Below are 13,438 nucleotides of genomic sequence, written 5' to 3' on the forward strand. Positions count from 1 at the left end.
TTAATAGGTAACTTACAGCAAAATATTTATTTTTTGTGCAATGAAAGAAAATCTAAGCAACTCCCCAATATACATTAGAGGGTCAGTACCCTTATAGACAAGTTGCAGCTGTATTATTTTTACTTTTATTTTGCTACTTTTCAAATTCAGTAGAATTGTAGCCTCACGGAATTTCATGGCTGTCACGAGCCCCCATTTGAAAGCTGGAAAATATATTAAAGAAATAAAAAATAAATAAAAATGCTGCCCAGAATAGGTCATTCAATAACATGATAAAAGTTAGGGCAAATATTGCAGTAATACTACTAATAATATTATGGTTATAAAGTTATGTGTAAATGTCAATGCCAGGGTCAGACTGGGCCGGCGGGACACCAGGAAAAAACACGGTGGACCCCGACCCTCATGGGCCCCGCCGGCCCAGACCCGAACCCCGCTGGCACTACCTTAGGCCACTGGTCTGTGACCACCAGTCCAACCCTGGTCATTGCCATTGAGAGCAGTGTCTGTCTAGCTGTTTATATTGTCTGCACTGCTGGTTCTGACTCCTGAAACAATGTAGCAGTTGATTAACAAACCTGGAGGAGAAGTGATTTCTGCTATATTGAAACAGAAGAAGCAGTGCAGAGAATATAAATAGCCAGACAGATATATATATATATATTGTTTATTCTGGAGGGCTGTAAGATAAGAAAATTTAAAGAGAAACTATAACCACAATGCTTTGGTTTCTATTTCCTCTGCTTCTCCGCTCAGTTCTGTTGCTCTATGGGACGGAAGAGATGGAGCCAAGCAGAGCAGCATCAGGAGATACTTTTTGCATCAGTAACATAAACAAATGTTTAATGCAGAAGTGCTCAGTTCATCAGTATGAGCAGTTGCTATACTAGGGGTTATGTGTCCCTTTTAAATTACCTAGGAGATAAATTTTAACAGTGTGGTATCACAGAACAACAAGTTGAACGGCTCCTGTTATAGTTGGCTCTCATGCTCTTACTGGTCGACCTGGCCAACTAAGCAGATGTCTGAGTGTATGGTGAGATCTAGGCCTAAGGAGCTGACAGTTGAGGGTGTTGGCTGGGGGGGAGGAGACATAGATTTTCACATAATGTCACTTGTATTACTGATAAGTAATGGAAAGACTTCTGTGCTAATGAGTCGCCTTCCACCCATCGTAGGTCTTTTGTCGGACAAATGAGCAGCTAATGTCTCATAACAAGGTGGAACATCAGGGCCGGGCGGCACACGGCTTATTCACTTGCAATGAACTTGCTGAAAAGCAGATGTTTTCCAAACAACACAACAGGCGGGGGGTCCTCCCGAAGGTAAAAGAAAGTGCATGGATGGATGGGAGAATAATATTCCCCCAACAAGGGCTTTGGGGTTCTTTGTATAGTTCTGCTGCTTCACCCAAAACTTCATTAGGGCTTTTAGAGTGTGCCGACCCCATCAATCCTATACCCACCTAGTGAAGTCTGGGTCTCCTCTTTCTATAGGAGTTACAACTGTATGAGAATATTGATGACTCTGGGTTTTACTTATGAAGCATGGAATAGGGTGTAAAGGGCAAAGTTGATACAAAGATTCCTTGCCCACTGTAAGCACCTTTTTCCATGAATACAGTCAGTTTCTTGGTGGGCCCCATGGAAGGTGGGTCCGGGTGCATTTGGACCCCTTACCCCCATGGAATCTACAACATTGGATAAGCAACTGAGGAAGAGCTAATGGGCACCTGGTGATACATGAACGTTAAAACCAGGGCTGCATTGTGCCTGACTGTGCCATGCTCTTTACCTTATAATGGAGCAGGGTAAAGAGCTCAGGCTGCAGAAGCCATTTCCCCAGGTGCTGCAGGTAAGTGCATGGGCCCTACAAGATACATTAAGTGGCCCTAATGGCTTCCAGCATGATATAGTGATAATATAACATTATTAATAACACATTACGGCTAAGATAGAGCAATGACACCTTATAATGGAGCAGGGTACAGAGCTCAGGCTGCAGAAGCCATTTCCCCAGGTGCTGCAGGTAAGCGCATGGGTCTTACAGGATGCAATAAGGGGCCCTAATAGATATTATGATAATAGCACTTTATTCATTTCACATTAAGGCTAAGTTAGATCAATGACAGATAAAGTAATAAGCCAATTAAAGGTAAAACAGCCTGCACTGATCCACCCGCCATTACCCTATGAAGCCTAATCCCATCCTGGCACCCTGTTATTGAAATGTGTGAGGGTCTCTGAAGCCCCCCTGCCTGCCCTTTTGTTCCCGAACCATCTTCCATTCAATGGGCTCTTTACAAATGAAAAGAGCTTGTGCCCAGGCAGGGAAAGTGCTTGGGCGGGGGTGGGGGGTTCAGAGTTGCTCCACCTTGTTATGAGACATTAGCTGGTCATTTGCCATACAAAGGGGCCCCAATGCAAATGAAAGGGACACGATTACCAATTGAATGGGACCGACCTGCCTCTGAAGCCATTAGCAGTTATAGTGAGTCAAGTCATTTAGTCCCATAACAAAAACCCATCCATGTTCACACAATGTTATCCTATAGGAATGTTTGGGACCCAGGCTTTTCCAGATAATGGATCTTTCTGAAATTTGGATCTCCATACCTTAAGTGTACTAAAATAAAAACATTTAAAAATTAAATAAACCCAATAGACTTGTTTTGCCCCCCAATTAATTATATCTTAGTTGGGATCAAGTACAAGGTACTGTGTTATTATTATAGAGAAAAGGGAAATCATTTTTAAAAATTTGAATTATTTGGATAAAATGGAGTCTATGGGAGACGGACTTTCCATAATTAATTCCTAAATTAAATAAACCCAATAGACTTGTTTTGCCCCCCCCCAATTAATTATATCTTAGTTTGGATCAAGTACAAGCTACTGTTTTATTAATATAGAGAAAAAGGAAATCATTTTTAAAAATTTGAATTATTTGGATAAAATGGAGTCTATGGGAGACGGCCTTTCCATAATTTGAAGCTCCCTGGATAACAGATCCCATACCTGTATGTATGTATGTGTATACATATATATATATATAGATATGGGATCTGTAATCAAGAAACCCCTTATCCAGACTCCGAATCACTGAAAGGCCGTCTCCCATAGACTCCATTTTATCCAAATAATCCCAATTTTTAAAAATGATTTCCTTTTTCTGTGTAATAATAAAACAGTCACTTGTACTTGATCCCAACTAAGATATAATTAATCCTTATTGGAAGCAAATAGTCTGCCTTTTTAGCCACAATACAAAATAAATTAGACCAGCTGCAAAATTGAAAATACCGTTATCTGCATCAATAATTGGTGCCCTGAGTTTATTGCTGTTGGACTATAACTCCCAGCAGCCTATGATAGCTGAAGGCCATTTTGGAGTCTGTTGGCTTCCCATTGCATCACTATTACACCTGAGAATGACTTGTATGATATTATTGGTAAGAGAATAGGGGCAATACATGGAGAAAGCTAGGGCTGCCAGTATTATAGTTTCCCAGTAGCTGAAGCTGAATAAACACATGTCTGTCACATTCAGCCCGTTGCTCAATTAATTTATAATGTAGGGTGCAGACTGTATGACAGTCACTGGGGCCTGAGTCCTGGTGTGTAGGTAATTAGTGAGGCCGGGCTGATTATTCCCCCTTCTCTTCTCTTAAATTGGATCCCTCCCTCTCGCCTGGAAACCTCTAATTCCCTTCTGCTGGTGACTTACTGCTTGTTTACCCCCTGCCTCTCAGGCACTGCCCCTTCCCAGAGCACCTATTGTTCCCTCGTACCCACCTGCCAGGCCTCCCTGTCCCATTCATGTGGAAAATCTGCCCTCCTCAGACCTCACATACGTTTCTGCCTCAGTGGCCCAAACCTAATCCCTCAATGGCACAATCTGTTTGATGTCTGTGCAACTTTCCCTCCATTGCTTCCCCCCTTAGTAGCCCCTTCCCTCTGATTCCATCTGATTCCCTTCTGCAACTGCCAGTTGTACCACCACTGACTTATTCCATAGGACAATAGAAAGAAATGGAGTAAAGCTACAGACTGATTCCTGAAAGACTACTAACCCTTCCCTCTATCTATCTACTATGCCTCGATCATATCTACTATATATCTATATCTGTCTCTTCTATCTATCTGATATCTTTGCTCTATCTATCTATCTATCTATCTATTATCTATCTATCTATCTATCTATCTATCTATCTATCTATCTATCTATCTATCTATCTATCTATTATCTATCTATCATCTATCTAAATATCTATTAACTCCCTCCCTCTCTCTCTCTCTCTCTCTCTCTCTCTCTCTCTCTCTCTCTCTCTCTCTCTCTCTCTATCTCTCTAAATATCTATCTATCTATCTATCTATCTATCTATCTATCTATTATCTATCTATATCTATCTATCTATATCTAAATATCTATTATCTCTCTCTCTCTCTCTCTCTCTCTCTCTCTCTCTCTCTCTCTAAATATCTATCTATCTATCTATCTATCTATCTATCTATCTATCTATCTATCTATCTATCTATATCTATCTATCTATATCTAAATATCTATTATCTCTCTCTCTCTCTCTCTCTCTCTCTCTCTATCATTATTTATCTCTATCCATCCATCCGTAAATCATCTATCTATTTATGGGTAATTATTATATTTATATCTATCATTGACCATCAATAGAATGCCTAAAAGCAGAGAGAAGACAAACCTGTAACTTGACTGATTTATTGATTGATGGATTCTAGAAAGAGACTCACAAACTGATAAACAGACTCTCAAATCAACAGACAGAGAGATAGACAGACAGACAGATCTATAGTGAGTGAAATTATAGAATACATATAACAGATATACTGGCAGATAAATAATATACAGTTGAAGACTTGTGCACCCCTGGGCAAATCTCACTATGAGGGACTTGTGTAAGTCAGATAAAAACACAAATGATAATACTCAGTTACAAAACATAGGAACAAAGAAAATAGCAATTGTGGCATATGCAAAAGTTAGGACCCCTTCCAAATGCTATGAATGCAAAGTCCATCACCCTAATTACCTTAATAGGCCTAAATAGTCATTACCAGGTGCCACCTACAGACTACTGTGCAATTTAATAATATCCTCGACCCCCCAAACAACCACTGGCTCCTCTATGCAACTGAGTGATGATCTGAAAATGAAGCGATAGATTGATCGATAGTGATAGACAGATAGTTAGAGAGATAGATAGATAGATAGATAGATAATATGTAGATAATAGATAGATAGATAGATAGATAGATGATAGATGGATAGATGATAGATGATAGATGATAGATATAAAGGTAGATGGATAGAAAGATAGTAGACAGATAGAAAGATGATAGATAGACAAATAGCTGATAGATGATTGATGATTGACAGATAGATAGATAGACAAATAGATAGATAGATAGATAGATAGATAGATAGATAGATGATAGATAGATAGATAGATGATAGATAGATAATAGATAGATAGATAGATAGATAGTTATAGATAATAGATAGATATATGATAGATAGAGATAGATAGATAGATAGATAGATAGAGCAAAGATATCAGATAGATGGAAGAGACAGATATAGATATATATATAGTAGATATGATCGAGGCATAGCAAACAGTATCAATTGTATCCTCATCATCCTCATTGTTGCAAATGACTGTGTTACAATATTTTATTTCACACTAGGGATCAGATGATTTGAGGAGCATGCACACAAGAGCTTACAATCAAAGTGATGTATCAGTAGCGTTTAGCTGCCAACATGTTGCAGGGAGGATTTGTTGGAGGAATCTTTTATCTCTGGAATCCTTATTCCCTAATGCCAAGCTAAATACCCTCATATCCCACTTCTGGCTCCTGCTCTTAACAGGATTTGCCTCTTGGAATATTTGCATTTGGATACCAAGGAGTCAAAAGTTAAAAGGTGGAACATGCCTCAGTTCCATTGTCCACATCTCTAAGCCCACCATAAAGGGGTTTCATTTGGGTTTATCCTCTTAATCCGTTTTATCTGTGGGGCCCTTTATGCTCCTCTGATTCTGCTCCTGAAAGATTTCAAATCTTGTCTCCCTTTTCGCCCAGCAGCTTCTTAAATATTCAAGGCTCCTTAATTCCAATTTCCCCCTCTAAAGAGAGTCAATCACTTGGGTTTAGGGATCCATAGAAACAGCAGATTACAAACCCCCAAGAAGGAAGTGCCCCTTGGCCTGGTCTCATCCGAGTGACTTTCTCCATCTCCAACGTGAATGTCCCAAGAGAAGGAAATATTTGCACTGGTGACATGGGAAGTCACAGGACATTCCTTCTCTAAGTATTTTTTAGCTTGGAGATTATTGTCCAAAGAGCAGAGGTTCTCACACTGATTGGGGTCACCCCTCTTTGAGGTCAGGGACCACTGTATCCCTTAGTGAGGCTACAGCTATATCAATGGAGTATTGCATCAGTTATCTCTGGTTCCAAGAATATCTGTGCTGATAAAACAAAGGTAGAGAATAATGAAGGCTTAGTTCCCCCCCAAAGGCCAACTGCTATATATTCATACATAATTATATGTTGTATGGTGGAAAGTCTTATGATGTTGATCTCCCCAAACAAAATTGCACCCTCCATCCTTGAGTCCAGCATTTGGCTCATTTTGATCCCATTTGCTCATAACAAGGTTACAAATAAGCTCTCACCCCAAATCTCCCCCTAACTGACCTTCAGACTGGGCCCCCTTAGCTCATAACAAGGTTACAGATATATAGAAACATTGGGGTGTCACCCTGCTATAGTTCCAGGGGTACCCAGGGTACAAATAAACACTCACCCCAAATCTCCCCTAACTCACCTTCAGGCTGGGCCCCCTTAGCTCATAACAAGGTTACAGATATATAGAAACATTGGGGTAACAGTCACTCTGCTATAGTTCATGGGGTACCCAGGACACAAATAAACACTCACCCCAAATCTCACCCTAACTGGCCTTCAGACTGGGTCCCCTTAGCTCATAACAAGGTTACAGATATATAGAAACATTGGGGTGTCACCCTGCTATAGTTCCAGGGGTACCCAGGGTACAAATAAACACTCACCCCAAATATCCCCCTAACTGACCTTCAGACAGGGCCCATTAGCTCATAACAAGGTTACAGATATATAGAAACATTGGGGTAACAGTCACCCTGCTATAGTTCCAGGGGTACTTAGGGTACAAATAAACACTCACCCCAAATCTCCCCCTAACTGACCTTCAGACTGGGCCCCCTTAGCTCATAACAAGGTTACAGATATATAGAAACATTGGGGTAACAGTCACCCTGCTATAGTTCCAGGGGTACCCAGGACACAAATAAGCACTCACCCCAAATCTCCCCCTAACTGGCCTTCAGACTGGGCCCCCTTAACTCATAACAAGGTTACAGATATATAGAAACATTGGGGTGTCACCCTGCTATAGTTCCAGGGGTCCCCAGGGCACAAATAAGCACTCACCCCAAATCTCATGCTAAGTTCAATATATGGAATGGAACAATTATACTTTGGGTGGCAGATGGATCATACAATCAATACATGGAAACTTTATGCAGGAACATTAGCTGACAGGCAGAAAGCCTAATGGGGTCCCTTGTGGGTAAATGACAACAAACTGGAAGAGAAAGGATATATATATATATATATATATATATATATATATATATATATATATATATATGTGTGTGTGTGTGTGTGTGTGTGTGTGTGTGTGTGTGTGTACAATATATTGCTTTATTTATACATCATCATCATTAATGAATAAAGCACAAGGCAGTTCTGCGGCACTTTACAAACATTTTTTGATGCAGTGACATTTGTATAAGTGAAAAGTAATGTGTTAAATTATTTGCCCATTAGCCTAGAGCCGGGGGGGGGGGGGCTGTTGTGATGCACAGGGGTTAATTTGAATACTTACCCCCCCCCCACATTCAGAGTCCTTTGTAAATTAATCCATTCAGCCAACAGCCCATGCCTCATGCTTAATGCAAATAAGGTTTGGTAAATAGGGAAGGTGACTCCTCCCTGATTGGCTGCGGATGAAAGGCTGCTCTCTTTTGATTGGCTCCCCATCACCCTTTGTGCTGCCCTCTTTCTCTCTATATAACAGTGCTGTGTGTCAGCAGTCAGTCACATTCCTGTACAGAGGGGACAAGTTCTTCCCTAGAGCATCTTCTTCTTCATCATCATCATCATCTTACCATGAAGGGAACAAGTGAAGTCAAACCCATGGAAACCCATAGAAAGGTAAATACCCGCTCATTATACAATGATAGAGACAGAGAGCTTGGCGCATAGATAATTGACAGGGCATTTTTGACTGCCACATTTTCTGACTGCCACCTTGCACTGAGCTGCATTGGTTAAAGGCCAAATTATCTGCTTTATTTGCAGCCGTTTCACAAGAGAAACCACGAGGATGGTCTTTCGTACATTTCTTAGATCCGTCTAATGTATCTACCATTGCATAATGTTGATTATTGTCAAACTGACGTTTAATGAACACAATTTTGTCATTATTTCGCAGCTATTAAAGCCGTTGGTGGAGAAAAGGCGGAGGGAGAGGATAAATAACAGCCTGGAGAAGCTGAGAATTTTCCTATTTCAAACCCTGAAAAGTGAGGTGAGGATCTGCTTGGGATCATCTTTGTGCCCTAGACCCCTAGTATTTATTCAATAGTTAAAGGGGAAATAAAGCTGTGTTGTATGAATTACTCTTATGGCAATGGGCTCCTTTACTGCCTCTAACTGTCAGCAGTCTGACTGGGTTTTCATTGCACTATAACTTTTTCTTTCCCAATGAGAATACTTATGGTTTAAAGGGGGACTCCATCCAAAAAGTTACTTCTAATTGTACTTCTTGGTTGAATGCAGGATATGTTTTTTTTCCATTTCTGTTTGTTTATAATATCTGCACTGCTGCTTCAGACTGCTGAAACAATGTAGTCCATTTGCTGCAGCCTCGCTTTTAGAGTCAGAGCCAAGGAAAGAAGAAAGTATGGGGACTAGAACCCATAATAAAATAATAGTCTGTATAACTATATAAAGTGCAATTAAGCCTCAGCTGTAAATGGGCTTCAATCATTATTAATCTTTCCGACCATTATTTGCATAAACCTTTTTACATTGGTTTCATGGTATAAACATGGTGGAGAATTCTTTGTTATAGATACAGTGTGTAATTCCACTTGAGGGATAAGCTCATCTATTGGGTGGGGTCTATATTAGATGTATGGTAAATAATAACTAGGCCAGCACAATGTGTATTGATGGGCAGTTCCTTCTGGAATGCGCATTTTTTGGTTTAATTTGCATATCTAATGTCCTGATCTGGCAGTGACAGGGGGCAAACCACAAAGGGGCTGATCATGAATGTTGAATAGCCTTGATCATTTTTATTAAATATGTTTTCCTTGTTTTTTGGCAGAAACTTAAGAATCCAAAAGTGGAGAAGGCTGAGATTCTGGAGTGCACGGTCCAGTTTCTCCAGTCCAGGAAACTTCTCCCACTGGATAGGGAAGCGGTGGATAAAGAATACCAATCGGGGTTCCAGCATTGCCTGGAGACGACCTTGCATTTCATGAACTCCAAACCTGACATGAATGGTGTGACCAAGGAGCTGCTCTCCCACCAGATGTCCTCCTGCAAGTCACCTTCTGACGCCTGGAGTCCCAACTGTGCTCCATTGACAAAACACGTACCTTCCCTTAGCTACCAAGACTCAGCACCGCATTTAGTGTCCAACAGCATCTCCATCAGCCCTACAAAGACTCTGGTTGACAGTCATTTCACTTACCAAAGCTTCAAGACCTGGAGACCCTGGGTATGATGACTTTTAATCTTTGAAGGGTGCAAGAAGAGCCACCAGGCTAGAATTATGGGTTCCCCAGGGTTTTCAGGCACCTTGAATGCTATGGAAGGGACATTTTGTCTATGGCATGAAAATCTGCAGAACTATTTAGCAGAACCCAAAGCTCTTGAGATACAATGTATCTGTGCATGTATATACAGTGTAAATATAAGAGTTTGGACCTGGACTTTTATTTTACTGAAGCACCATTTGAGCACATTCCATACATGTACATGGGAGACTTCCATGTCCCTCAGTATATCATGTATATAATGTATAGATTATGGAGTATTTTGGATCTGTAGCTTGTATCACGCAGGCACAGAGTGGAAGGAGTCCTGAAAAGGAGCAGTTATGCCCAAATTATGCATTTTACATAAAAACTTCTGAGAATGGGATCAGCGTTTCTTACACTTTATGTATATAGTATATGTATATTTATTCCTATCTCACTATCCTTACAATATTGTTTTCCTCCTGTAAATAAAACTTTACTTGAATCAGTGTCTGTACCATTTAATCTTTTATCTGCTGCTTGTATGGCCAACGTGCACCTTCCTCTGTCTCAGTTGGAGCAAAGGCATCAACTTGGTGCAGCTCATTATTCACGTCAAATACAAGTTTACAATGTCCTAAAAATCTCTATTTATTCAATAAACAGACAACCCGTATAATCTTTTATTCAGGAATAATATAGTGTATATTGCTGGAAAATCTAAGGGTCTGTGTGTGTGTATATATATATATTGCTAAATGATAAAAAGGTTATTATCCCCACTGCTTCTAGTCACTCTGTAATGGCTATACCTGCTATCCTACAGCAATAGTGCCTTCCCTAAGATTATTATCCCACTGTTACTATAGGCACCATCTCTCCCTACTATACCTGCTATCCCACAGTCACACTCCCTTCCCAGAGACTATTATCCACTGTTACTATAGACACCATCTCTCCCTACTACACCTGCTATCCCACAGTCACACTCCCTTCCCAGAGACTATTATCCACTGTTACTATAGGCACCATCTCTCCCTATTATACCTGCTATCCCACAGTCACACTCCCTTCCCAGAGACTATTATCCACTGTTACTATAGGCACCATCTCTCCCTACTATACCTGCTATCCCACAGTCACACTCCCTTCCCAGAGACTATTATCCATTGTTACTATAGACACCATCTCTCCCTACTATACCTGCTATCCCACAGTCACACTCCCTTCCCAGAGACTATTATCCCACTGTTACTATAGGCACCATCTCTCCCTACTATACCTGCTATCCCACAGTCACACTCCCTTCCCAGAGACTATTATCCACTGTTACTATAGGCACCATCTCTCCCTACTATACCTGCTATCCCACAGTCACACTCCCTTCCCAGAGACTATTATCCACTGTTACTATAGGCACCATCTCTCCCTACTATACCTGCTATCCCACAGTCACACTACTCCCTTCCCAGAGACTATTATCCCACTGTTACCATAGGCACCATCTCTCCCTACTATACCTCATAGAAAGAAAAACTTAACGACGAGGATGGGATTCGAACCCACGCGTGCAGAGCACAATGGATTAGCAGTCCATCGCCTTAACCACTCGGCCACCTCGTCTCCCGTGAGAAGTTTATTTAACATCTATATCGCAGGGCTGCTCACAAGTTATCTGGTGGCTAATAAAAGTTACAAAGTGTAAGTATTTTACTACAGCCCTCCCACACCTGTATATGTATAACTTGATCTGGTTTACATGAGTCTTGGCAGTTTGGCACATGCACTTGTCAGGAACTTGGGTAGCAGGGCTACGAGGTGATACTGGGTCTTAGTTACAGGACAAGGGGCTTTTGATGCTCGTTTTTTGGACCATTTAGAAATACATAGCTTGCAGAGTCTACAAGTCATTTGGAAGTCTTAGGGAGGTCCTGTAATTAAGACCAAGTATCACCTTGTAGCATTGCTGCTCCCATCTAGAACTGCCATTCCTGAGGTCACACTGACAGCTTCCTCACAATGTGGCAGATCTGATAGGATGCACAAACCAAGGACCAGCCTCCCTTGATCTCTTTTCAAGACTAGGCTCTCTAACTGCCAGTCATCTAACTGCCTCATTACCCAGTGCCTCGAAATGGGATTTCAATAGCCTCAATGGACTAGCATCAAGTGAATCTTGCATTAATGCTATTATTAACACCATGCACAATGGCATGCAGAAAGTGACTCCATAACCAACAAAATCAGATATCGGAACAGTGAAAAAAAAAGGCGCTGCTGAGATTCAAACTCAGGATCTCCTGTTTATTAGACAGGCGCTTTAACCATCTAAGCCACAGCGCCAAATGATGATTGCTCTCTAATTCAACTTTTCCTTTGTTTCTCTAAAATACTGAATCCACCACAAAGTATTTGGTGGAATCCCAAGGCCTTCACTGTGCTTGTGCAGCTCATCCTAATGGCACTAATTTGCCTATTGTTGGGGAATTTGGTTATGTGGGATTCAATTACATTCTCTAGGTGCTTGGATTTATTCAATAATAAGTACAGAATAGTAAATAGGCATAAACAAGTAACCAAAATAAACATCTTAGATCTGACCTCGGGTTATTCTGACGAGGTGGGTATACTAATTGGAAATGTTCTCTGCAGATATGTAACAAACAAGTTTATTTATTTTTTTCCACTGTGTGAAAAACCTTTTCTTATTTCCATTAACCACAATGAACAAAGTGCATACTAATAATAGTAAAAGAAATTGCAACTGTTTTGCCTATACTAACAGCTTTAGGGTGCCCTCATTTCTGCTGTTGATTCTAAAATTATGTCTTCACCTAAAACAGGGACTTAACCCCTGACTAAGAGCCCATAAGTAATATAAGTTGATTAAATGTATAAAAAGTATTAGTATTCAAAACCATGCCTCGTTCATAATTAAAACCAATTAAAAACATAAAGGAGTACTCATGTGTAAGCTCTTAAACAAAGGCCCTGCTGAGATTCGAACTCAGGATCTCCTGTTTACGAGACAGGCGCTTTAACCAACTAAGCCACAGCGCCTACCACTGTCTGGAATGTAGCCAATTCTCCCAACATGTCCTTCTCAAAGATATCTTTGGTTAGATCTTACAATGGAAAGATTAGGTAAAGGTCCCCATACACAGGCAGATGTAAGCTGCCAGAAGATTAAGTCTGTAGTTTATTGGGCAGTGTATGGGGCCAGATATCAATCGGCAGGGTTAAAAATCTCCTCAGATCGAGGACGGCACCAGTTCGTTGACGCAGCCCTCGATCCAACTGCCTGTATTCTCCATGTTGGGATCCAATCATTGGTCCCTAGGGCCCAATATCGTCCATCTCAAGTTGGGTGATGTTGGGGAGAGACCGCTTGTTTGTATAAAGGCTAAATTATGTTTCTTGAATTTGTCATGTCTCTTGTTTGTTAGATAGACGTTTTAATCAACTAAGCCACCACTACAACCATGTAGTATGAGCTGAAGTGGAAGAAAATAAGTCAACTCTCCAGTGAGCTCTAACTAAAAG

General features: G+C 40.7%; 1 protein-coding gene and 3 non-coding genes across 4 annotated transcripts; 1 reads left to right on the plus strand and 3 right to left on the minus strand.

Annotated features, from left to right (window-relative positions):
* The first annotated feature begins 8,208 nt into the window (after window positions 1-8,208).
* hes7.1.L (hairy and enhancer of split 7, gene 1 L homeolog) lies at window positions 8,209-10,400 on the plus strand. The gene is given in 3 exon segments (NM_001088706.1): window positions 8,209-8,297; window positions 8,578-8,673; window positions 9,478-10,400. Coding segments are annotated over 3 exon segments (543 nt in total). The 5' UTR covers window positions 8,209-8,252; the 3' UTR covers window positions 9,880-10,400.
* A 1,036-nt stretch (window positions 10,401-11,436) lies between these two features.
* trnas-gcu lies at window positions 11,437-11,518 on the minus strand. Its single transcript has one exon. It is a non-coding gene; the product is annotated as a tRNA-Ser (tRNA).
* Window positions 11,519-12,164: 646 nt separating this feature from the next.
* On the minus strand, window positions 12,165-12,238 carry trnai-aau. The gene has a single exon. It is a non-coding gene; the product is annotated as a tRNA-Ile (tRNA).
* Window positions 12,239-12,881: 643 nt separating this feature from the next.
* trnat-cgu lies at window positions 12,882-12,955 on the minus strand. The gene has a single exon. It is a non-coding gene; the product is annotated as a tRNA-Thr (tRNA).
* Between the last annotated feature and the right edge of the window lie 483 nt (window positions 12,956-13,438).

The sequence above is a fragment of the Xenopus laevis genome, chromosome 3L (assembly GCF_017654675.1).
Source record: "Xenopus laevis strain J_2021 chromosome 3L, Xenopus_laevis_v10.1, whole genome shotgun sequence".
NCBI classification, from domain to species: Eukaryota; Metazoa; Chordata; class Amphibia; order Anura; family Pipidae; genus Xenopus; species Xenopus laevis.